This window comes from Thermobia domestica, chromosome 3, assembly GCF_964235325.1.
Source record: "Thermobia domestica chromosome 3, izTheDome1.hap1.1, whole genome shotgun sequence".
In the NCBI taxonomy this organism is placed as follows: Eukaryota; Metazoa; Arthropoda; class Insecta; order Zygentoma; family Lepismatidae; genus Thermobia; species Thermobia domestica.
In genome coordinates, this window is record NC_137456.1 from 61,270,995 (window position 1) to 61,298,600 (window position 27,606).

General features: G+C 35.8%; 2 protein-coding genes across 4 annotated transcripts in view; one reads left to right on the plus strand and one right to left on the minus strand.

Annotated features, from left to right (window-relative positions):
• The window catches only part of mms4 (Methyl methanesulfonate sensitivity 4), a 104,859-nt gene that overhangs the window by 39,387 nt on the left and 37,866 nt on the right, over positions 1 to 27,606 (minus strand). For 2 of the 3 annotated variants that reach the window (XM_081750942.1, XM_081750941.1), the window contains exons 6-8: positions 23,545 to 23,720; positions 7,337 to 7,453; positions 3,247 to 3,378 (exon numbers count right to left, since the gene is read on the minus strand). In XM_081750942.1, coding sequence (XP_081607068.1) covers positions 3,247 to 3,378; positions 7,337 to 7,453; positions 23,545 to 23,720 — 425 coding nt within the window. The remainder of the gene's footprint in view (positions 1 to 3,246; positions 3,379 to 7,336; positions 7,454 to 23,544; positions 23,721 to 27,606) is intronic. The other variant, XM_081750943.1, reaches the window with a different exon arrangement.
• LOC145681438 (uncharacterized) lies at positions 8,967 to 10,331 on the plus strand. The gene is made up of 2 exons (XM_081753081.1): positions 8,967 to 9,537; positions 9,948 to 10,331. Exons 1-2 carry the CDS (start codon positions 9,346 to 9,348, stop codon positions 10,191 to 10,193), a joined length of 438 nt encoding a protein of 145 aa, XP_081609207.1. The 5' UTR covers positions 8,967 to 9,345; the 3' UTR covers positions 10,194 to 10,331.

Genomic DNA, 27,606 nt, shown 5'->3' on the forward strand with positions numbered 1-27,606 from the left:
ATAGCTATTGGAAATGATCCCAATTCGATAATTATTCACTTTTCCTTTACCATATTTCTTAAAATATCCAGTAACAGTTTCCTCTTTATCACCTTCTTACTTTACCTCTTTCCTCTTCTATCTTCCTTTTCCTTTCTTCATCTTCTATTTTTAAATAAAACTGAAAAGGGGGTCGTGACTGGGAATTCTATATGTAATAAACACGGTCATGTATTCATTTGATTTTTATTTTCATTAGAAGTCCGATAAAAAAGTTTTCTCGTTTCGATCGAACCTAGTATGTTCGAAATTAAGAAATGGATATTATAGTCCAATATAATTAGACATAAGCTGATAGCTTCATGAATATCCCCACCAGGGGTGAAGGGTTCCCACTCACGACTTATTCCGTGCATCACATTTTGTTGCAGATTCTTTCTTCCCTCAATCAGTTTTAGATTGACGAGCCGTGACGGGATTCGTTGTTATGGAAACGGTGGTTTCTATGGCAACGGGCCCTCCCTTTTTTTCATCTCTACTAAAACCGGAAGTGGTAGAAATCTACAATTTCCAGTTTCAATATTAGTTGTGAAGATATCATACCATAGAAACCAAACTCCTTTGCGTGGTGTACACGTGGCACTGCTGCTTGTTTTTGAACCATTTTCTTTACTTTATGGATAACCGTGGCCTCTATTTTTTAAACCAATTATTTACTAGTCTGCCCATTCAGCACTGTTCAAGATTGACTAAGCCGAACCGAGTAGCGTGTCTGAACAAGGGATTGTGAGTTATGGAAACTAATATATAAAATTATTTGCATGAAGTTAAATCTACTTTAGATTTGTAATAAGGGATAAGAAATTGTAAACATCTGAGAGATCATTTGGTTCATACAGCTACAGTTAAGAAATAGATAAGAACCTAAGATAGATTGGGTTAGAGCTAAGTTAGGATAAAGCTGGAATTATGAAACCTTCCATTATGCTATTCAATGACAATTAATTAGGTTATATAATCTTCAATAAAATTCGTAAGCGCTTACACATTTTTGCAATGAAAGTCTTGATTCTGAGCGAAAAGAGCTAGTTGACCTTTGACCTCGAGTTGGACCGGTTTGCGGTTATTAATAAAATATTTATTTAACAGAGTTGTCTGGGTCATGATTTTTAGAAAATCGAAACTTATTTCCAAGAGTAAACTAACCCGTGGATTCTTTGTAGGACAAATGAGTTACACTATATTATTTGGTTACAAACAGAATGTCCGTTTTTTTTTTTTTTTTTTTAATCGTCAGAAAAGAACATCCCAAGACTGAAATACTTTTTTTTTCTTCTAAATAACTTATAACACAGTATAGGGTTGTAAATACAATTGATGTATGAAACATAAACAAAATCCGTTGGAGACGTTTCCGAGAAAATCTTTTTTCTCCCTAATTTTCACCCTTCAGGAAACTAATCTTATTTTTAGAGGTACAAGAAAATGCAACCCCTTTCCTGGAGAATCCTGGAAAACTGACAACTTCCTATATCCACTAGAATCTAGGCTGAAAATAATCACTTATCCAACATTTCGCTCTCTAGTTATTTCTTTTTTGTATCCTTACAACCAACTTTCTGCGGACTATATCTCTGAAATAACGCGTTTGTGCACCAAAGTTATTTCCTAACACCATGTGTATATATTACACTTACTTACTTTCGAGTAACAAGAACTAGAAATGTTCGAAGCCCTAGTTCCACTCATATTTATGATCATAGTCTGGAACATTATAAAATCGCCCACGTAGTCTAAATTATGGTGACATTACTGCGTCCGTCCTTTATTAGCTTGGTTGGCTTTGTGGGTTTAGAGCTTAGCTTCCTTTTCTGTACCAGTGTTGTAAGAGACTGGAGATTACGGAGCCTTCAGTGGGATCCGTATCCTTAGTAAGGCATTGAAATTTCAAGGCTCTTCCACCGGGTATCGAACCCGAGATCCGTGCTCCAAAATGTGCGAGCTAGGCACTATACCAACGGGAAGAGCTGCTATGTTTTTGAAATGTTACTTACATATATTTATTCACAGGCAATTTGGTTCCTGGGGTTCAGTCCATCGTTTTTGTCAAATGGGTCTTGAAGTAAAGTTGATTTTTTCATTACTTCCTGAAAATTTGAATAATGTTGCCAGGAAGCGGAAGTAACTACCCGCCACAAATTTCAAATCCTGGTCACTAGACTAGACGGAATTATGTATTTTGTATTCATGTAAATGTCTCATACAAACTTAGTGCTGCAAAAGAACGCTAAATTTCAGCCATGATCTGTATCGAACTGTTGATCCTACTACCCAAAGTATAATTTTTTTTTACAGTTGAGGCAGTGCTACTATAAAGTTGGAACTAACTAATGCAGCAGCAGGAAATCGTAAGAAGCAGAGAGTTCAAATTGTCGTGTTCTTTCTTTCTGGCGTTTACCAGAAAATCTACCTGCTCTGCAGAAACGAAGGAAACAAATAGGATGAGGGTGGCACCCCGGGGCGTTCTACCACATCCATTGGAAAAGGACTTGAGAGGGGCAGGGAAATTCTGCCTGTCAGCAGCACATCTGTTCGTGAAGACCAAATTGGAGCAGATACCTTCAACCACTATGTAATATTTAGTCCACTACAATGTTACCAAAAAAAGTTCATTACTCGCGATCTACGTCATTAAGCGTGAAATTGAAACAACTACTTAATTTCTATTGATTTTCTCTATTAATATGGAAAATTTTAAGTTGTTACATACAATATTTCGTTAGATATGTATGAAGTAAAATTTACATGTTATCTTATGGGGACTGAGAAACCAGTGGTAAAAGGTATAAGATCCCCTTAAGTTCGTGACCCGAGAGTCCATTGTACTTAATAATTTGATCAATAAGTTTGATTCTGACTTGAAAATATTATTATTATTTTGTAAGATGCAAAGAAACAGTAAACAGTGAATGAATATGAAAATTGTTAACACGTAATATAAACTCTAAATGAGCGCATTATACAATTCTCCCCTCTAAAAAGCCCTCCGGCTGGTCTAGTGGCTAGCGCCTTTGATGCATGGGGTCACGAGTTCGATTCGCGGTGAAACAATCTTGAAAAATTTAAACGCATTACGGTGGTTCAGGTTCCACTTTAAACTATAGATTCACGTCTTATCTAGCTTCGGTCCTGAAAAAGGACGCCAAACAAACAAACAAACAATCAACCCTTTCTTAAAAAAAATAAAATAAAAAAAGACTGACTTACTTGAATGGCTTTTCTGCTACCGCTTTTGTAAAATGAGCAACAAGTTCCGCAAGTTCCTGCGAAGATTCAATGATTCTGTGACTACAATGTAAGAGCAGCTGCAACTCCACCAAGCACATTTCCACGTCTGACCTAAGCACAACAAAAATATAAAGCAATCAGATGAACTGTTAAGGTAAGAAAAAACTTGGCTTTAAGCTTTTTCTTTTTCTTAAAAAGAAGTCACCTGTACCTCAAATTGTAACTAATAAGGGTGCATGTAGTAAATAATTAATTCCTAGATTATTAGTTCGGTTATAAACAATAGTAAAATATTTCTTAAGATTCGCAAAATTCTCTTAACGATTTGTTAAGTAATTATTAGTAATAAAGAGGCATAAAGTGTACTGCCATTAAAGTGAATTCCACTGTTTCTGCTAACTTTGTAGGATCACACAAAGTTTGTATTTTATTATGGGTACAAATTATGGACGTCATAGTTCTTTTTACAAGGTACTGCCACATTAATAACGTAAATTACGCTAGCGTTCAGGCAGTAATAGTATTTTTACATAAATGTAAGCAAAGGCTACCCTTAGCAACTGATTTCGTTTTCTAACTTTGTTAAGACAATTTTTTAGAATTTACTACAGCCTGGAAGCGATCTGGTTGGGTTTGTATATCCATTTTATATATTTTTATTTATTTGTCTATGGTCGGTTTGTGTGCATGTGTATTTTGAGGATGATTTATTCTTGTCTATTTTGCATTTTGCCCATTTTAACTCTACTATACTGTATTTATGTGTAGACAGGAGATTAAAATTAATGTATGCGTATTTTAGAAAATTGGCAAAATTAGAAAATTGGAATATTTAGGTAGAAATCAAATACACAGGAAAGAGACAAAGTACATGGGTGATAAACATAAGCCATTAAACCAACAAGAATTGAAATAAAAATCGACAATACAGTGGTAAACCAATTATAAAGTAATCAACAGGTAAAAGAAAATAATTTACTTTGTATGCATCTTAGTTGTATATGCTGTGCGTCCTATATGTTATTTTCTCCTTGTATTTCATGTCTTTCTAATAATTACGTAAAAAGCATAAAGTGTATAACAAAATAATACAAAATAAGCAAATTAAATTCATAGATTAGATTAAAATTTAGGTCCCAAGCTGAAAATATAGCTATATCTATATATGCCTCAAGATATTGAAGATCATAAAAGTCAAAACTTGGAGAGAAAGATACCAAAAATAAATAAATAAATAAATAAATAAATAAAAATTTAAAAAATAAAAATAAAAAAGCGAGATTCGACCAAAATTGCCTGAGGTAGAAGCGACTTTCGTAAGTTGTTAGGCAAAACGCTATAGCATGGGTAACTGGAGAGCTTTATTTATTTATTTTTTTAAAAGAAGTAAGAAAACTGTTGGAAAAGTTTCTGCAATCGATATGTAAAAAAGACAGGTGAATTCTGGAAACAGTTTTATTATTTTTCAAAGTATTCACCTCTAAGATCAATACACTTTTGCATATGCTCAAACTAACTTTGATAGCATCTTTTCCACTCTGAGGTTGATACCTCAGGAAACCATTTTTCGGAATGTGTTAATAGCTGTTTCAGACGACATAAATCACTCATAACGCATCATATTTTTCATATGTGGAAACAAAAAGAAGTCATTGGGTGATAAATCAGGTGAATACGGACAATGAGTCATTAATTCGACATTTTTACTAATCAAAAAATCAACAGTTTGGTGTGCTGAGTGGGAACTGGCGTTGTCTAGATGAAGAACGACGCGACGATTCGGGTTTATCTTATGCAATCAATTAATGACCTCTGGCAAACAAATTGTTGTATATCAATCACCATGTGTAGTCCTTCGATCTTCTAAAGCTACGGTTCCTACATGTCCGGTATAACTGAAGAAACAAGAATTTTTTTTGGCAGCACTCCTCGAACAAGCAACTTTTGTTGGTTTCGGATCACTTGAAACACCCAAACAGTGGATTTGTTCAATTTCGGGTTCATGTAAATAGATTCAGGTTTCGTTCCCTGTAATGATGTAGTACACCAAATCTGACTTATCTCGGTTGAATATTTTAAGTATTTCATTACATCAAGTGACACGAGCCTAATGTTGACCTTCGGTCAAATTGTATAGCAGTGGCTGTCAAACTTGTGAGGCTTCTAAGCTACCGTACCGTTTTGAAATCCTACTGTGAGTTACCAACCAACAGAACTATCAACTTAAAAAACTTACATTTATTTATTGCCTATAATCTGCAGGAATCAAGGTTAGCCAACCGGTGCGTTAACGCGATCTACCAAAAATGTCCCCGCGAGGTACTAGTAGCTCGTGAACGACGGTTTGGCGATCACTGTTGTATGTGATTCAATGCCCTGAAAGTTTCCGTACGTTCAGCGGACTATGAAAAATAGTACGAATTGCTTTCATGTCAATATTCAGGGATGCCTGAATCTCACTATGTCACATGCCAGTCTTTCTCAATCATTTCACGCACAGCATCAACATTTACTAACAAAGACAGACGTAGATTGACAATCGTAACGAAATTCATTACCGAGAAATGTACGCCCAAGCTGGAATTTGGAAAACCAATTATACACAGTTCTGCTGGATGGTGCTTCATCTTCAAAAGCTAAACTAAGTCGCTCTGCATTGTTTCGGTCTTAAACCACATTTGAAATCATAAAAAAACATTGCCGAAAGTGTTCTCGACAAATTTCCATTTCTCACACGAATCTGCTTGTTCAAACTGCTGCGAAACGAAAACTTTTAAACAAATAAGCACAGATAACTTAAAAATAGAAAAATCTATTTTTCCGAATTTTATAATAGTAAAACATTAGCGTCACTCGTAGTAGTAATTTGCAGAAACCTATCCAGCAGCTTTCATATTTCGTTCAAACAACACAAATAAAGGCAGAGCGCCAGAGGTCCTCAGAGTGACTATATCTATATATATACACACACACACGGATGTCTCGTTGGAACCTAATATAACTCTCCCACGTTAAGTTGTGTGACCACCTATCATATATCCTTGGTGCTAAAAGAGGTGTTAAACTTAAAAGCAACAGTAATAAATAAAGGCTATCACTTACTACTCATACCTAAAACAGAATATTTTTAAACAACACGATTAACATATTTAACATCTGCATTATTCTGACATATCCGTACCTGAACAGAGCAAAACTCGACGTTAAACACACGAAGTTTAGAAATCAAAATTTTTGAGTTTTTTACGTCCCACGGTTATGTCGGTTAGGCTAAAGGAGACGGTGAAGATGAAAAATGAGTGAAATGGTGGATTGAAGAAAGTGGGAGGAAACAGGAGAACCCCGAGGAAACCCACGCACACGGTGTTTGTCCACCACAAAGTTCACTTGGCGGGAGCAGGGTTTGAACCTGGGACCCCATGCACTACAGGTGAACGCTCTACCACTGAGCCACCGCAGCCCGAAGTTTAGAACTCGATTTAAGTTATGTTTGCTGAAGACATTGGTAACTAGAAATATAGCCTCAAACTCTGTTCATACAAATAACTGCGAATTAACTGTTTCATAATATGAGTAAAAGCAAGAAAATGGAAAAGTTCCTAATAGCCTCAAACTCTGTTCATACAAATAACTGCGAATTAACTGTTTCATAATATGAGTAAAAGCAAGAAAATGGAAAAGTTCCTAATAGCCTCAAACTCTGTTCATACAAATAACTGCGAATTAACTGTTTCATAATATGAGTAAAAGCAAGAAAATGGAAAAGTTCCTAATAGCCTCAAACTCTGTTCATACAAATAACTGCGAATTAACTGTTTCATAATATGAGTAAAAGCAAGAAAATGGAAAAGTTCCTAATAGCCTCAAACTCTGTTCATACAAATAACTGCGAATTAACTGTTTCATAATATGAGTAAAAGCAAGAAAATGGAAAAGTTCCTAACTTAACAGCAATTTCCTGCGGATAAGGTAGTTATTTTTCTTAATGAAATGTTAGGTAATATTTAAAGATATGTTAATTTTTAATTATTGTTGACGATAAGGCGATAAGTTTTAAAACATTCATAACCTGGAAATTTTAGGAAGTGATGCCAGTGCCTCATCCTTTTTCTTTGACCTGGACGATGATGTTTCGTCTGGTAACAACTGGGACTTCATTTCTCTGTTTTTCTCTACTTTCTGAAACCTGGAAGTTAAAACACAACATTACATTTTTTTTTGTAGTTCAGTAAAAATGTACTTAAGGGCATACACGACGTTCAAGATTTTCGTAAAATAATGGGAAAATATTTCTGATTTTTATTGGAAGACTGATAATGATGATATTTATATCGTTTCTAAATATTTTTTCCGAAGATTAATTAATTAATTATGAAATAATTAACAATTAATTAACGATAAGCTATTCCTACTTTTCCACTAAACTAATAAAGCAAGAACAGTGAAACTAAAACATATTACTCCCTACACTTTCTCTAAGAGATCTAGTAACTTTACAAAGTTTTGTTCTTGTTTACTTAACTTTTATGTGACTTTCTTTGAAGAAGTGCGCAATTCAATTACAACAATTCTCGGCAAAACAACGCGCTGCAAAGTAACACTCTTTTTTCACTTTCCGTTACACTAAGATAGTGAATATGTTTATGAATTAATATATATAGTTCTATAGCCTGAGTGTTGTCCTTTCTTTTGCAATAATTATTTACTTTTAAAATTGTACGTATTTCGAGAAAAGTAGGAATTTATTACAACATTCGATAATTTTGAATTTCCCGTCGTACGGTGGCGCCGCCATGTGAACTGTAGCCATACTTCGTCCATAAGCGTAGAAAGCATCAGTGTTACTAACCACTTGCTGCTCTTTTCTATTGTGAAGGTGGTGCGTGATTTTCTATCCGTGATAATGGCTAGAAAGAAACGACTACTGTCAAAAACGAGAAAAAGAAATAAGCAATTTAAAGCACGTCGTCTAGCGTGGAAACTAAGAAAACTTGAATGTGATAATGTACCGGTAAATGCCGTTACAGAGAATTTGGAAGATACTCCACTACAGGGAGACAATAGCCTTCGGACAGACCAAGACATCGGTGAAGAATCTACGAGCTCTTCTAGAAGTTTTCAGCAGGAAGATAGTTTTAATATGAGGTAAGGATGTTTACTTAATAGTTTATATATTTTCTACACAAAAAAGCAGATTAGAATTATGTTTCTTTCAAAACTAATAATAATAATAATAATAATAATAAAAATTAATAATAATAATAATAATATGCTTATTATATTACTGAGAACAGCTATGTAGTAAAATTACAGCACTACGTTATACATATCGTATGTAGACAGTGGTGTGTTCACACCGGACTCGGATATCTGTTTGAGAACTATGTCCTGTCAAGAAAGTAACTTTGTATATGAACAAGTTAAATGTTCATACAAAGACTGTCACAGAATACTTTTGTACGTACAAAGGAGTTATTACGTAATCAGATTAGGAGAGAGGGCGGGTCTGCGATATGATTATTTTTTGTTACAAGGGGAGGGGGGCAACGACTCCCGAAGAAAATTTTCTGGGGGGGGGGCGTATAGTTGGAGCTGGTGGAATGGGGAAAAATGCAACCCCGGGTCGCAATGCTGGGTCTATACATTATACATTTTCATGAGTAAAGAGAGGACCGTGCCCACGTCCCCCCTTAGGGCGCCCATGGAGGGAAGGTATAAGAGCAGATTAAGTAATAAAAATAAATCATTTTAAAATTTAAATTTCGGATTGTGATTATTAATTTATAGACATTTCATTTTGTGTCTTTATGATAAAATTGGGAAAGTTTCTTATTCTCATATTGAGTTCTTTTTCCTCCACAGTACCGAAATCGAACCATTCTATGTTATCGAGCCTGAAACGGAAGTCACCAAGAAATCTGAGTTAAGTGGCCGCAGAATTGTTGATCTGGGACACGTCCTTCGGTGGTCGATGACATTACAAGATAAACACCGTGAAGTCTGCACTTTAGGGAAATTGCGGTATCACAAAGAAAGACGTGTTGGTCTCGGTAGTTATATCAATTTCAAGTCCAGGGTATGCAACAGAGAAATAGTCATTCAACTGAAGAAACTCCCAGGTCAAAAGTTATGACAATAAATGAAAGTGCAGTTTGGGGTACTCTAACAATTGGAAGTGGTTATTCCCATCTTCAGGAGCTACTCAGTGTAATGAACATTCCATGCATGAGTAATGATCTGTTTAGTAAAACTGAACAGCACCTAGAAACGGTAAGTAATACATTTGTTTGATATGCAATAAGAATAGGCTTACAATTTCCCTCTAACAATAACTCATTCTGGAGAAAACTAGAATACTTCCTTAAACTTTATTTTGGGCCTACAACATTGTAAATTTGAACATTCAAAATTTATTATAATTACTACGTTTGCAATTGTCTTTCTAGATCTGTATTACTTACATTTCTTAAATTATAATGGAAAACTGGAATTGTAGTTCCAAAGTTTAAATTATTTTTCTATTTATTTATTTATTTGTATTTATTTATATGTAGTTGATTTTACATTTTCAGTAAAGACACCAAAATTGCTTCAACGCATTTTGGATTTATGTCACAAACCTTTCGACTAAGTTTGTGCTAGGAAGTCATCCTTATTTTTCTATTTCTAATTGTCTACAGGTTTGGGCTGATAGTCTATGGTCTCAAATGAAACAAAATGGAGAAAAAGAAAGACAAATTGCAATCGAGAAGGGACATGTTGACCCCGATGGTGTTCCATACATAACAGTGTACGTTGATGGTGGCTGGAGTGAAAGGAGTTATGGTCATGGACATAATGCAGTTTCTGGAGTCAGTGGCGGCGGTTGGACGTTAAAAGTGGGGGGGGGGCAAGACATGATCTTAACAATTGTATATCAATGTTAGATTTCCTGGTTGTTTCTAATACTGTTTGATGAAAGGTTGTATAACTAATAGGATACTATCTTTTTTCACTTAAAATGCTGTATATCGTATTTCTATTTTATTAAGTAAATTCATGAGAGCAATACAGGTAGGTAGTAGCTCTTTATAGTCTTAAACAACGAAAGTGTAAGAAGAGATTTGAGTTCTTGCTTATCGTATTTCTATTTTATTAAGTAAATTCATGAGAGCAATACAGGTAGGTAGTAGCTCTTTATAGTCTTAAACAACGAAAGTGTAAGAAGAGATTTGAGTTCTTGCTCATGAACATCTTAAAATTCTGTCTGGAAAATTGTGCGATCAGATTATTTAATAAATTTGCAAAACAAATAAATAGAAGGTATAATATTAATCATAGTAATGAATAATGACGCTTTGTTTTACAGAAGTTATATTGAAACTGAGAATTAATGAACAACTTATACTTTTAATTCCACACATGCCATTAAATCAATGTTTTTACTCTTAAAAAATGAAATACAATAAGTACTGCAACCATATGCTATGACATTTAAAGAAATATGCAATTGCAATATTAGTTGCTTTGAATTGCAATTAAAACGCAATTCCTGTAGCTTTCTTAACTCCATGGGAAGACAAATATCCAATACGTATTCACGCAACGGCAAATATCATATGGCACCATATTTTTCTATGGAACAGTAATACATACGAAACCTTTACTAGGGTGTCCACATTCTGGAAAATAAGTGAAAGTCAGGGAGAGGTCAGGGAATGTATCAAGTTAAGTCAGGGAAATGGCAGATTGGTCAGGGAAAGTCAGGGAAAATCGATTTAGGTCCATTGTTCAATTACTCAATTTATGAAATAGGGTTGATTTCTTTCCTGTTACTGGATGTAAAATGTAGTGTTCTCAATAATGATATTGAAGGCGGTAGTATTCTCTGATATAGTTGTTGAAACTAATTTTCTGCGAGAAACACATATCTAAGTGCATCCTGGCATATTTGCTCAAAAGGGTAGACGCTGTTCTAGAAGAATTGCATGGTGCAAAAAGAATATCTGGATAAGTGGCTGAGAACGCGAAGAAATAGTATCTCCGGCTCACAGTGAAAGCTCAGACTGAACACTCGAATGAATTCATAGCCAATGACAGAGATGGTATTCGACTTGATGAGTTTTTTACTTAGTCTTAGGAAATGGGAAGAACTTCGTTGACTTATGGTCAGTTATGAAATTGTGTTTTATCTTCTTTCACGGAAACGCATTTTTTGAAAGTGGTTTCACAATAAATAAAATTCTCATTGTTGAGAACTTACAAGAAGAATCTCTGGTGGCTCAACGGATCATATATGATTCTGTGATGAGAATAGGTGGATCATCAGGATTAACAATTACAAGAGGTATGATAAATTCAGTGAGAAGTCCAATGAGACAATATCAGGTGTATTTGGAAAGGAAAAGAGAAATAAATGCTGGAGACGAGAAGAGGAGAGAGAAACGGAAGATTCAGCAACAACTAAAGGAGCTGGAGGAAGAAAAGAAAATTAACCTGCGAAGACAAGGATATTCAGATCAATGAGAAGAAAACTATGCGAGAAAGTATGAAAACAAATTTCTAAATGAGTTGCATTTAAACTGCACCAGCAAAAGTATGTGTTACATAATGTGTGTGTGTGTGTGTTTTTTTTTTTTTTTTAATAATCAGTAAAATCATGTATGAACTGTTTATTACTATAGGCAATATTATAATGCTGTGTAATTGGTATTATAATGTGTATTTTTTATACCTTAAGTACTCTGTATACTGCACACTTTCGTTTGTAACTTTACATTTTGTGTAATATGTAGGCCTAATCAATATCGACCTAATGCATATGTTTGTAAATTTACATTCCTTTGGAAAGAAAATAAAAAAAGAAAAACAGGAGCGGAAGAGAACAATGCCAACTATGGGAAGTGTGGAGGCTGGGGTTTCTTTCTTTTTTCTGTATTTTTAACTTATTCAGGGGTCAGGGAAATCTGGAACTTTCGTCATGGAAAGTACGGGAAAAGTCCATCTTTTCTCCAAATTGTGTGGACATCCTGTTTACATTTCCAAATGAAATTATATAAATTAGGACGTCACTTCAAAAAACTGGGGGGGCAGCTGCCCCCTCGTGCCTCCCTAATCGCCGCCCATGTCTGGAGTGGTAAGTTGTTCTACCATTAACTTACAAGGCATTGTACCCAGTAGGGATGCGCACGAGGCGAGTCGAGACAGAATTTTCCTGACAAAATTCGAGTCGAGACACAGCTCTTCCAATAGAGAAGAATACATTTTTCGAGTCGAGGCATCACTTTTACAGCACATTTTCGTTACGAGACAGCATCAAATCTTGTCTCGTGCGCATCCCTAGTACACAGGTGTAACACACCGATTGTGATACACCGGGTAATGGAAACAAAAATTCATACCACAGTAGAACGTAATCGCAGGTGGTCCACATACGTAAGATAAACAGCAACATTAATATCATTACCACACATGAATATCAACATTACATCACTACGAAAATACGCGTACAACATAACAGTAATAGTAACAATTTTGTTTCTGTGTTACTACTGCCTACACACATTTTCGTTTCCAACATCCATCTCATCGTTGTTCTCATTACGCGATATATGCAACCCACCAAGCAGTGCTGTCTCGCTGGCTGTCTATATGAACGGCGTTTGCATCCTTCCTGCGTGTTATCCCATCTTTGGGCATTGAGATAAATCTGCGTCTCTTTCGCATACGGGCAACATGCACCCAAAGCAAAAACAGGTATTTTTTGTTTTCGTTTCTTCTTTCTTCCTGCTCCTTATCACCCTTTTCGCTCATTTCCGCAACACATTGTGACAATGTTGTGCACGTGATTTGTCCATTTTCGGATGTTCTTTTCTCTTCTCATGGGTGCCTACTACCTCATTGAAATGCGTCGACTATGGGTAGTATTTCGTACATTTAAACTTTTCTGATATCTCTTCTCGTTCTCGCTATATTCCACATAATCTCATTTTGACCCCATTTTTATGTCCCCATTTGACACTTTCAATGTGCTTGTTGGCCGATATATATATATATATATATATATATATATATATATATATATATATATATATATATATATATATATATAACAGGTGTCGCTTCTTTTTCGATGTTCTTTATGTCTGTGCAATCTTATCACAATCGGCGTCTTACACTAGTCTAAATTCTGTATTTTTCTAATTCCATTTATGCCATTGTTTATTATCGTGAGTTTCACAAAACTGGACAACAGTGGTTATTATCACTTCATATAGACTCTACATATCCTGTTTATTATGCAACTGACGCGAAGAGAGCCAGTGTGAGTTACCTGTAAGTAAGAATTTGTACTTCTGAAGACGTAATCCGAAACTACTTCCGGAGATGTAACTCCCACCCACCATGATTCGGAGCGATTTTTGAGGGGGCGCGGTGGCTCAGTGGTAGAGCGTTCACCTCTGGTGCTTGGGGTTCCGGGTTCGATCCCAGCCCCCGCCAAGTGAACTTTGTGGTGGACAAACACCGTGCTCGTGGGTTTTCTCGGGGTTCTACCGTTTCCTCCCACTTTCTTCATTCCACCATTTCACTCATCTCTCATCATCACCGTCTCCTTTAGCCTAACCGGCATAACAGTGGGACGTAAAACTCAAAGATTTCATTTCATTTCATTTCGGAGCGATTTTTAAATTAGCAATAAATTATGTAACTCTGATTATTAACAAAAACGCTAGTAACTGGCGAAAATATGCAGTATTATAGTTTGATATTACAGCTTTATATGAGTACGAAGAAAGAAATTATGATTCGTGCTACAAATATACGGTACTATCACCTTCTAGTGCGAAAATTCTTGTAATAGCATACTGGTATATTATAAAAATTATTATTGTTCCCACCATACTATTTTACCGTATGTATATAACAAGAACCATAATTTTCTTTCTCTTTGCTCATTAGAGCTGTAATATGGAACCATAATACCAAATATTTTCGCCATGCTGCTGTAAGTTGCAAAGTTAAGAATTATATGACTTTTATTACATACCAGTTTCGGACTAGTTTTCGTATTTTTCCTAATTCTTTTAATACCAATGTATCCATGTGAGGTCTATTAGAGAGAAGTCAATAATAATAATAATAATAATAATAATAATAATAATAATAATAATAATAATAATAATAATATAGGTATAAACATTTCATTGATATGGAGAAACAAGTGTTCGGCTGGTTTTTACGCAAATAAAAACAGCCTCACTCCAGTAACAGTTTTAGCTAAGGCTTTGCTCAATATACAGCACTCAACAAATAGGGACAGAAAACTCCTTTTCTGGCCTAGTCAGACACAAAGAAATTGTTTTCAAACCCGGAATAAATGCTTAGTGACGTCACAAACTATTACCTACTGAGGAGGTGTCCTTTCTCAACGAGGTGAAGAGGGGGAGAAGAGGGCGTCTTCTCTTTTGGGGTGGAAGGTGGCTGACCTCTTGACAAGCTATTCACTGACATTGTAACTTTCAAGGAAAGGTTTCTTTGTTGTGTATTTTTAGGAGATCCTCGCGAAACGATGAAGTCCAAACAGCTGCCACAGAGCAGAGACCTGTTTTCTAGTTTCTGTCACAAACGCGGTCAGATAAATGATTCCATCATATTCGGTATTACATTGAAAAGTAAAGTCTGAGCTACTTTCTCAGTGATGGGGTTACGCGGAAAGCTTTACTACCTACATGGGCTTTTGAGACACGGACATCATCATCATCATAATAATAATAATAATAATAATAATAATAATAATAATAATAATAATAATAATAATAATAATAATAATAATAATAATAATAATAATAATAATAATAATAATAATAATAATAATAATTTTCAAAGGAAAACATGATATCCAGTTTTGCAGAATAATTTCTGTAACTAATTTTTATTGTTTATTTATAAGGGACATTTTAGATTGTCCCTTCGCAATAGGAAGCTATGAAGGAAATAAATGAATATGAGTAACATTAGGAAGAAAGAAAACATCATCTTATAGGGATCCTGAAACACTTGCAAGTGGGTAGACATCCCCTTAACTGTTGTCAGTGTATTTGACAAAACAATGAAAAATGTATGTGACTGACTTCCTGTAGGCTAATTATACGGGACATCGATAAAACGGGCCAGTATTATATACATACTTACTTCATGCCAGACTCAGTGTGCGAGGACATTTTACAAAGGAGATAAAGTGCACATCCGAGAAAATTAACATGAGGAAATTCAAACTTATGGAAGCTATCTAATCCTGCACAGGAAGATTCCCCCCTCCTTCCTCCCTGATAATTCTCACACCGGTCGTACTATTTTAAGAAATACAACCTGACGAGAAACGTTCAAAATAGCGTCTGTTTTTAAAATTTTCTGAGAAATCCATCTGCTGTTGCAGTGTGCCAAAAGGTATATTTATTTCTCTTGGATATGTGTATTTTCTCAGGATTTTTTCCAAGTAAATACCACCTTCTTGAGAGGGTCGATATATATCATGTTTTTTTTTTTTTTTTTTTTTTTTTAAGAACTAGATAACTGCCGTAATTTTTAACGGGTTAGAACCAAATTTGGCGTAAAATTTAGTTGCATACGTCTCGCGTACGGAGGAAAACGAGTATATTAGAAATTCGCCAAAATGAGATAAATCGATGTTTGATATCTATAACTGGTTCCCTACTTTGGTCCAATTTTTGTAAGTTAATTCTAAACCTGAATTGAATAATCAAGTCTTGAAAATTATAGTATATGTGCTTCACTATATATCAGAGAGGGGAAAAAAGCATGTTCTGAAAAACGTACTGTTTTCTGACATACTGTTTTTCCTGCACACGCTACATATATCTTGGACAACGGGTGGAACTTTTTATAAATCGTAATTTTTACATTTTTTTAACCGACCGGAACCAAACTTGGCACAAAAGTGAGTATGTACAATATCTGAGTTAAATGTGAGAATCAGCATGATCCAACAAACCAAAATGACAGTCGTTTGGCATTTTAAAAGAATTATGTGTCTTCTGTAGCCCTGTGCTAAAAGGAGTATTATAACCAATAAAACGGTGAAATATGTTTCACATAATTTTAAAACAAGAAATATGTATATAGCCGCACACATTCTGTTCTTTATACTTTTTCTTCTTCTTTTAGACATTTGCGTTAAATTGTAATGAAGAGTAATATTGTACTTTGTATATTGTAAAATATTTCCAATATAGGGTCTATAGGAAAACTAATTTTTATATTTCAGGCATGCGTTGTTAGAAAAGCGACGAAGCAACTGTTATTTGTTGGAGTGAGGAAAAAATATTATTCAGTGTGCGCTTCAGCTGAATCTAAGAAAAAACAGCCAAGCAATCACAAATGCTACAAAAATTGGTCTTCATCTTCCTCGTCAATGGAAGCTGACATTATAGTTGAAGCTTTCCAAAGGAGCGAAGAAATGCATGGCATTCGTTATAAGAAATTCATTGCGGATGGGGACTCAAGTGTTCATGCAAGAATTATTGAAAGAGTTCCGTACGGGCGCTATGTAACCAAAGTGGAGTGCGCCAATCATTGTGTCAGGATTCAATGTCCTTGAAAGTTGTTCGAGGATTTTCTCGAATCATTTGTTCCACAGCGGCAATGTTTTCATCTGACACAGCTGTTGCCGGACGTCCAGCTCTCTCTTCATCTTTAAGCGATGTCCGGCCTCTTCTGAATTCACCAAACCACCGAAAAATTGTAGCATGGGAAGGAGCAAAGTCCCCAAATTCTCCCTGCAAGTGGTCAAGGCTTTGTGTCTCGTTCAAACCACTTTTGAAATCGTAAAGGATCATTGCCCGAAAATGTTCCATTTCGAGCACCATTCTAGACAGCCGAATACTGCTCACATCAACAAACAAGTGAAGGCAATACGGCCACGTCGATAAGCGAGGCAAGTTGAAACTTGCTTCGCTTCTTCGCTCTGGATACCATTACCGAACGCAATTGTTGGAATTCAAATACTGTACCACAACAATGCGTATCTCAAAACTTTCGTAGTGACCCTCGTACAGTGTTGGGTAAGTTACTTGTAAAAATGTAACGCGTTACAAGTTATTTTACTTTCTCTTAAAATGTAACGCGTTAGTAACGCGTTACTTGCCTAAAAAAATAACTGTTACTTTACTTCGAAAGTAACGCGTTACTTTTAGGTCCGAAACTTTGAATATGTGAAAAAATCTTATTACTTCAGTTTTCCGTACTACTATTACTACCGCTATTATTATTATTATTATTATTATTATTATTATTATTATTATTAACAACACTGTGTATAAACATGAAAGATAGACGGTTTATATATGAATACTATAAAAGTAGTTGATTGCCAACCTCGGAAGTCGTGAAGTCTAGGAGTCAAGGACATTGTTCACGAGCTTCTGAATTTGGGTTGAGGGTCTAGGTTGAGTATTCGGGCTCGAGCCAAACATTGTTAAAAATTATATGGCACTGGCCAAATATCTTCAAAACTGCTCGGCCCAGGTTTAGAATTGTCAACGACTCGAGCATATCGGCTCACAGCTCATTCACTATCGACCCAAACCGAGAAGTGAGCTGAGCCAACAGCTCACCCAATCAAGTCGGCTAGAGCCCTTCACTAAGTTGAGTCGAACCGAGCAGATAGCTCATCCCAACCAAGCCAGCTCAAGCCGATGGTTCACACCAAGCGAGCCGGCTCGAGCCATCGGCTCAGTTAAGCCGAGCCGAGCTAAGCTTGTTATAAAAAATCTCTTGTAGTCTCGCTATCGAGATGAGAGGAGATGCGAGCAGTGTCCCCTCTCGTGAGCAACAGTAAAAGTATTCCATATTGCTGCTTAGCTTACATTTCTCATGGCTTTCACTTTCCAGTGTAATCAGGCCATGGTTTCAAAACGAGTTAAAACGAGCGAGCCATTTATCAAGCTCGACTCGACTCGAAACTCGACGCCAAAAACAGTGAATCGGCTCGGAACTCGACTCGAGAATATTACTATTGACTCGACTCGAAACTCGACTTGGATTCGAGTCGAGTTTTAGCTTGACTCGTGCCCATCCCTATGCGTTAGAAAAAATGGTTGCTTATTATTATTCTGTTAAACTAATTATATGATAAAAACAATGTTGCTATGTAAAATTAAAAATACAGAATATAGAGAAACATTACACAACTGACAAAATGAGAACACATGAACTGGGGGTGAATCAAAATTTGCTAATAACTCTAAAATCGATACATGCTTTTTAAAACTAGTTGTTCCAAACTCTAATCAACGGGACTTTAGAATATGCAAACTGATCTAAAAGAACTCTAATATTACATACTATCAACATTACATCAACAAAGTAGGCCTGCTCATCAGAACACAGTTTATTCATATTAATTCCTTATTGAATGTCGTTAATTATGGTACCCTAGTTGTTGATAAATATTTCCCGCCGGGGCACTATTTTTAAATTCTGTTCACTATCATCTTCAGCTTTTAAGAAAAAGTATTCTTTCAAATGTTCGAACAATAAAATATTTTCGTTCTCCATCTTTATAAAAACAACACCAATCAAAGTAAAATAGACTTCCAGTACTATTGCACTCGTAGTTCACTCACTGAATGTATTGATTTGGAACTGTCAAAATCTAAGACAAAATCTTCCAGGTGCTTGCAATCAGTACACGTGATTTCCCTGAGGCTGTCCTCATCTTCCAAAAACAGCAAGTGGCACTATATTTTGTTATGTAAATATTGTAGTTACTCACTGCCATCGTTCATGCTCCATTGTTCCATTCTGAGAAATTCACTTACAGGAAAGAAACATTTTTTTTTAGAAAAAAGAAAATATACATACATTGTAGTTACTCACTGCCATCGTTCATGCTCCATTGTTCCATTCTGAGAAATTCACTTACAGGAAAGAAACATTTGTTTCCGAAAAAAATATACATACAATATATTGTAGTTACTCATCCGAAATGTAACGCGAAAAAAGTAACGCAAACTAGGTACGTTACTTAAAAATTTGTAACGCATTACCGTTACAGTTATTTTGGAAAAAATGTAACGCGTTACTAGGAAACGTTACTTAAAAAGTAACGCGTTACTTGCGTTACGTTACTTCCCAAGACTGCCCTCGTATATGTATATATAGAGAGAGGGAAACTTGAATAAAACGGAAACTTCCCCCGGACCACCCCCTGAAATCATGACTGAATAGGAGAAACCGGGATATTCTCTAACACTGAGGTAATGCCGAACACCCAAGTTTACACCGAAGGAAACTTGTAAGAAAACAGGTGATTTTGCTGCATGCTAGCAGAGAGACCTGAACAAGTGTAGCATACATTTGATGACAGTCAATTGAGTGGATTATCAGGAGGAAGATGTTTTGTTGTGTTTGTCGATTCACTTATGAAATTGATTCAATAATCTGCGCAACGTAACTTGGCTCTTCTCTTATCTATATTATTACAGATAAGACTATATATTTCCCTATATTTGAGCATTAGTTTTTTGTAATCTTACTAGCCAGTATGCAGTCAACAATTAGTTTCAATTTTAACAATAAAATGACACTTCATGGGGAAACGACAGACAGGATGTTCACCATTACCTGGAGTGTTCGGGATTGCCCAATGGTGTGAAATAAATTATCAAAAATTTTTAAATAGTTTTTCCTTATTGAAATGTAAGTAATACGTTAATGAAATTGGTTTGGGAAATACATCATGTCTTGGTATTGAGCGTTATTAGCTTTGTTAATTAGAATAGTTTACTATATTTATTATTATTAGAATTATTTCTTCATTATTTCATAGTAATCCTATTTTACATATCTGATCTTTCATCATAGGCTGCATTTTTTTCTCTGTGTGTGATTCACAGAGTGTTTTACACATTTATTTAGCCTAGTAGCATTCATTAGCAGTTAGCTAATTTTGTTCAGCCAATTAACCGCATTTCAACACTGGACTAATAAAGAATACTGTCTTTGAGAGAAAACATAAATGCGTATATATGTGATTTCTACAGTTCAAAATAATGTTTTCATTTTAATGAATATTTTCCTTAATGTACCGTTATTTCTGAATTTATTTCATAAGATTGCATTTCTTTAGCCTATTATTTATTGATTTCATGTGTAATAATTTCAAAGATAATGAGGTCTGGACACATTTATCATTAATTTGAGTTATGTTTGTAATTATAATTCCTATTAAAGTTTTAAAATACTAAATTACAGTATAATTTTAATGTATTTTAATGCATTTCCCTTCATTCGCAAAGGAAAGTTTAAAGTAAACAGTATGTTCGGGATTACCCCGACCACTGGGGCAATCCCGAACATATGAACATTTTTAAAACATCCCACTGATTTATTGAAAAATGTTATTTTTGACTTTCCTCTGCATTTTAGTAGAAAGTAAAAGCTCCAAGCTTTCTATACACAAGAAATGTTAATGTTTTATCTCTAAAAACAAAGGAGTTATTTATAATCAAAGCTTAAGTGTTCGTGAATACCCCGGTCTCCCCTACATACATACATACGGATACACATACATACTTTACTTTTATTATTCCCCTGTAACTCCCGTAGAGATGACTGGGGTGTCTTACCCCCACAGCGTTTGGATATATATATATATATATATATATATATATATATATATATATATATATATAGACAGAGAGAGAGAGAGAGAATATGCTTTGTGAATCCCCCCTTGACGAGTTTCTGGCTACGCCTCTGGGCCCTTCAGGCATTTCGGTCCTGTGCTATTCTTGTCATCTTGACGTAAGTATTGCACTAGGGATACGCACGAGACGAGACGAGACGAGACAAGATTTTCCTGACAAAATTCGAGTCGAGACACGGCTCTTCCAGTAGAGAAATATACATTTTTCGAGTCGAGACATCACTTTTACAGCACATTTCCAAGACGAGACAGCCATAAATCTTGTCTCGTGCGCATACCTACAGTGTATATTGCACATATAGGTAGATATTCTGTGTAATGTGATTTACATTGGAAGATGAAAATATTGGTTTTAGTTCCATATGCAATAATTCTATGTGCATCGAAAGTTTTTTTTGACTCGTTTTTCTTATAAGGGGGCGCGGTGGCTCAGTGGTAGAGGGTTCACCTCCGATGCTTGGGGTCCCTGGTTCGATCCCAGCTCGCGCCGTGTGAACTTTGTGGTGGACAAACACCGTGCTCGTGTATTTTCTCGGAGTACTCCCGTTTCCTCCCACTTTCTTCATTCCACCATCTCACTCATTTCTCATTATCACCGTCTCCTTTAGCCTAACCGGCATAATCGTGGGACGTTAAAGTTTCATTTCATTTCATTTCGTATTTCTTATAACTAATACTACCAATAACATCTACTTTGTGGTGTACATCATCGCACAGCAGTGGCGTAGGGAAGGGGGGCCCAGAGGGGCCGGGCCCTCCCAAAGAGGTCCGACAATGTACTTTGATGTTTGTAATTTTTTATGTATTTTTATGTTTATATATTTTTTGTTTGTAATGTTTCTATATGTACCTATAACAGCACTTTTCCCCCACCCAAACACACATCCTGGCTACGCTACTATCGCAGAGCAACGATGTTTATCAGACACTATGCATCGAAGAAAGACTTTTATAATGGAAAATAATTCTGAAGTCACCACCATTTTCTGAACAAGACACAGCATGTTGGACTCACTCACTCTCCTCCTCGTTAGTGGTAGCACAGGAACAATACAAGACTCATAAGTTCGTAACAATTTGCATGCCATTCATATACTTTTACGCACACAGTCTTCCTAATCTTTACCACATGCTTTGAAACCAGAAACCGGTTCCTGTTCTCCTTCCCAACAACGGGAGAGGGAGTGGGAAAACAAATTACTTTGAAATGTATGTTGTTTCAGAAATCCGCATGTGTTTTTGATCAACACTCGACCGTGTTGGTGGAAAGATTTCAAGATTGCAACGCTTAGCTTTTTACTCCTAAGACATTTTGAAAAACTTTTCAAAAACGCCACAGAGTGCGCGGTCAGTCCGCGATGGCATTGCCCTCTTTAGAGAGCGCCACAAAGTTCGTGTTCCTGGAAAAACTTTAATTCCTTGTGCATTGACCACTGAAATTCTGCCAAATTCGAGAATATAATTTTCAGAATAAGTTTACAGACCCTTTATATAAATCAATATTTTCCTTCCTTAAACATGATAAGTGGAGGCAATAGATGATTTTGTACTACAACAGATCCTCTATAAGTGGGAAATCAATTATATACAATGAGTGAAAAAAAAAAAATGTATGACTATATCGGGATTCTAATGAGAAGTTTAAGTGTTCTACCACTGAGCCATCGTAAAACCATAGAATACTTTTATTATTGAGTACTCCCGTATATTCCTGTACTTCCATCTAACCCCATGGTTAGCGTGCACGATCTCGGCTTCGCCTCTGCGCAGAATTTTCGACGATGACAACCTAAGAAAGTTAAGAAGCAATTCGAATTATTATGAAGTGTAGGATACGAGTCAAGAAAGTCATAAGTAATGGTGTGGTTAGTCGATGTGTTTGCTACATATTACTTTAATGAACAAGCATTATACAACTGGAAAGAGTCCTTCTTGGACTTTAGCATAATTAAGTACATTCCCCACTTCTTTTAATTCCACATTGCACTAATATTATAAACTAATCAACTCCTTGGCTTAACTGACATCAAAGGACTATGGGAGGCGACATTTTACGTGAGTGATGTGTTCAGCATATCGGCTTCCATTGCTGTTATGTCTAGCTTTCTAGAGCGGAGTTCAATATCTCTTAAATCAATTACCTTCCCGATTGGGTTTACATAAAAATTTTGTGGCTTCACAGAGAACTAACCCGGGTCTGCAAGCAAAGAAAAATAAATAAATAAAAAATACATTAAAATTCAATAAGCTAAAAATATCCTAAATAAATTGCAATCCCTGTCCATTTCTTTAGGAAAGAAATCAAAATTAAAAGGTAAACAGGATAATCATGAAAATTCAGATAAATATCGTTGAAAATATTCTTATTGCACATTCTAATGGCTTTCGTGCGTATAGTAACTAAGGGTTCCACATTGTACCTAGGTATATTCCACTACTTTCTCTGCTCATAATTACAATTATTCTACAAATATGAGTTAATACAAACTAATAATTTAACAATAATATAAAATAACAACTATAGCAATACTATAAATGGTTTTCGAACAAATAAGATTGTAACGAAATACCTGAAATACTGTTCGAGTCCATAAATAATAACTGTGATCTTTTTTCCACTTAATGCGGACTGTATAGATTCGATATAAACTTTAAGCTCTCGATCGTACAGAAGCTCAACGAATTTCTTGCATGGAAGAATCAATAGAACTTCGGTTTCTTCCTGGTGTTTATTAATTGTTTCTACCTGAAAAATAAAGTCATGACAATATGCATTTTCATGATTTAGAGGCGAGTTTTAGCAAATATCTTTATATGTAAGAACATGTAATGTGTCCGGTGTTTCTCCGATGCGTATCCAATTTGGATGTCAGAAATCAGGGTTCCCACTTACTTTGGCAAGCACGAATTCATTGACCTTTTCAGGTTTTCCAGGTTATGTTTTACAAACTTCCAAGTCCATATATAAAGAAAAAAGCAACTATTTTTTCACCGCTCACGAGATTCCTCATCTATTATGCATGTACAAAACACACTAATTTATTTTATAAAATATCACCTAGGAAACAGTCGGATAAGGCAAAAAGAGAATGGGTTCCGAGAAGTAAAAATTCTTATTTAAAATTCCCTGACTTTTCTAGGACTTTTTACAAGTAAGCGGAATTCTCTGACCTTTAAAGGTTTTTCAGGTCGGTGGGAATCCTGAGAAAAATAACAAACAAAGATTATTTACTTAATTTCCAGATTTTTTTTCTCAAAATAAATTAATTCTATCTTGAAATCCACACCACAAATACGTGTAGCAAAATCTCATGATGATGTCACAGCGTTATCGCGAATATTTAGTGAGACATGACTGTGTGAATTGTGTTGTGTGATACGTGTAGGAATGTGAATGAATGATCGAAAAGAACAGTGAATCTGTATTAAATTTTGTTTTCAACTTGGAAAAACAGCTACAAAGACGTACAAAATGTTGTAAATAGTATTCGGTGATGTGTCATGAGTCGCATAACGATCTTTCAGTGGTTTGCACGTTACCAAGCTGGAAGAATGTCCGTGAAGAAAAAACACCGTCCTGGTCGCCCGTCCGTGAATCTGACTGAGAAGAAAATTGCCCAAGTTAGTGCACCTGTGAAATTCGATAGTCGAATCACTATCCATGACATGCGGTCGAGTTAAACATTTTCATCGATTCATGTCACGAAAAATATTACACGGAAAGGTCGCGACATATCGACGAAATTCGTGCCGGGGATTCTCACAAGACCAGAAGAATAGTCGTATAACCATCAGCAGAAAGCTGGAAGAAACAGCCGCCTACGACTTGACATTCGTGGCCAGTGTCATCGAAGAAACACGCGTGCGACTCCCTAAACTAAGATTATGATGTCCCAGTGGAAGTCACATGGATTCCAGAGACCTAAAAAGGCCGGGCAAGTTCCATCCCGGGTGAAACTGCTACTGATTGTGTTTTCTTGACACGTTCGGGATCGTGCATCGCTAATTTGTTCCACGTGGACAAACTGTCAATAAGGAAGTTATGTTACAACGTTATGAGAAACCGTTCGTCGCAAACGATAGAAAATTTGCGTCTGAACAGTGGCATTTGCACCATGACAATGATCTGTGTCATACTTCAGGAGTGATGTTCGACTTCTTGGTCAAAATCATCCTCGTATTGAGAAGTTAGGAAGTGCACAACAAGTGACACAGAAATTGTAATTACATACTCTCACTTGGAATTAATGATTGCGTTAGTCTATGCAAACAGAAGTAAGTTTTCTTTGCCTCAAGTTTCAAGAGTATCACTCTTTGTGATTGAAGATACTCTTGATTTAGGTAAAGAATGATAGATTTTTTTTTTAATTGATTAATCATTCTCTGAGATTAGACTGCTTTCTCTTCTCTCTGAGATTAGACTCTAGATCATCAATTTTTATCAAAAAGAATCAATAGTAACCAGTGAATCTGATTTCTAAGTGCATAGCGCACTTAAAATATTCGTAACCTCTATCAAGGGAAGATAATACCTCATCGTACAACATTCCTCACCTCCCCGGAGTCAGATGCAACTTCTTCCTATTTCCTACACTGAAATCCACCTTAAAAAGAAAACGATCTGATACCATCCAGGATAACACGAGGAGGGAATTCCGATGCATTCCACAAGATATTCGATGACTGCTTCCAGCGATGACGACAACGTTGGAATCAGTGTCTAGATGCAGCATGAGAGTAGCTTGAAGGGAACAAACACGAACAGGCGGTAAATCGTCCTGCCATAGCCCTGCCTTTACACAGCCACTATTTATATGTTCATGTGAGTTCAATGTCTGCATTTGAAAAGTTGGAAGTCAATATTTTCAGCTGATGAAAGCCCGAGAAAATTTATTTGAACAAGCTTTTAATAGTACCGGTAACTAAAGATAACACGGTTGTTCTTATCTCTCTTCAGTGTCTTTTATTTTCTTCGCTTACAGGGTAATTTTCAGTATCTTAATCCTGGCATTTTCCTCCAAGTATATCAATAACAAAGCGCTAAAGCCTATTTAAAACTCAAAAAAATTCTGTCGGATTTATTCGGAATGGAACTGCACACGTTTTCTACGCCCTCTATTTCTGGTGAAAAAAAATAGAGAAAGGCGACATGATAACTAGTGGTTCCTCTTGTACCCTGGCGGTAGTGGTCGCTACAGTTAAACGAGGACGTCAGTAAGAACAGGTCAAAAATGGGAACCTTCAAACACCTATTACGGGTTTATACTGAAAACAAATGCTACTGAAACTAAAAGAAAAAGCAATTCATTTAGTAGGCCGGATGCGGTAAATTAGCGGACAGTAGGATGATAACAAATTTTCACTCCAGAAACCGTTTGCCAACACCTCCACTAGTAATGGAAACGGTATTAAATGAGACGATATGTTGTACATGAGTTGACTACGGCTCAGGAAGTAGTGTGTTTGTTTCTTTGTTGTCTCGTCGAAGAAACAGCCCACTTCTGAACAGTGGGTCATAGACTGCCAACGTGCGATGATATGTAGGTTATTTACGATGCTTCACAGCGCCGTCATTATTGGTTAAAACAGATAGACCCATTCCTAAGTGGCCAAGACCGCTTTTGCACCAACAGAACGTTATTGCCCTGTGTGTTCGGTGGACTGCTCGAGTATCATGGCCCGCGAACTGCTGCCACCTAGCTACACAATCAATGAAACGGTATACTTTATAGCAATAGTAAGGCGTCTATGAAGATTTTTTGTTTTTTAAAAAAGTAACAATAAATTACATCACGTCCCGTGTAAAATCACTTGTCAAATGAAACGCAGTATTTCATTTGGGCTCTGAAATTTCTTTTTAAACACAGCACTTTCTTGATAAACAAGTCAACAGCAAACAGCACACTGATTATCCAAACCTTGACTTCCATGGTTCTTCCTTCAAACTACAGAGTTTCCGTAAAATTTTTCAGGGTAGCTATGGCCTTTATCCAGAATATCACCAGCAATAAGCGAAATATGGAATTTTGTGCTGGAGCAAATCCTTCATGGGTTTTATAATATTCTCAAAAGAACTTTTAATCCAAATGAAAACACGGAAAAGGATAGTTGATCGGAAGCTATCATGGCATCTCATAATAACACAGTCCAATGAATAGTTAATCTCTCTTTTCAAAGTTTTGATGCTCAATTTTAAGTGTGTTCATTTCTGCAGGACCACTAACATGAAAATTTCAGTTCTCCTTTACCACTAACATGAAAATTTCAGTTCTCCTTTACCACTAACATGAAAATTTCAGTTCTCCTTTACCACTAACATGAAAATTTCAGTTCTCCTTTACCACTAACATGAAAATTTCAATTCTTCATCGAATTTAAAACTCAGGTAAAACTAGTACATGGTTTTGACATACTTTATTCTATTAAAAATAAATAAATAAATAAATAAAACAGCAGAAACAAGCTGCTCGTGTTGGTAAAAGAAAGAAGAGATGAGCCAATCTGTGCAACAATAAGATTACAGAGATTTTTCAAGTCACAACTTTACAGCTGGTTGGCAACCTGACAAAAGAGAATTTTATTGATTGATGATGATGATAAGTAAAGAAGGACCAGAAATACGGTGGGAACTG

Excerpts from the sequence above, each read along its gene's own strand:
- LOC145681438 (XM_081753081.1), top strand. The coding sequence starts at position 9,346 with ATGCAACAGAGAAATAGTCATTCAACTGAAGAAACTCCCAGGTCAAAA. Across the intron at positions 9,538-9,947 it reads CTGAACAGCACCTAGAAACG|GTTTGGGCTGATAGTCTATG; the intron begins GTAAGTAATACA and ends AATTGTCTACAG.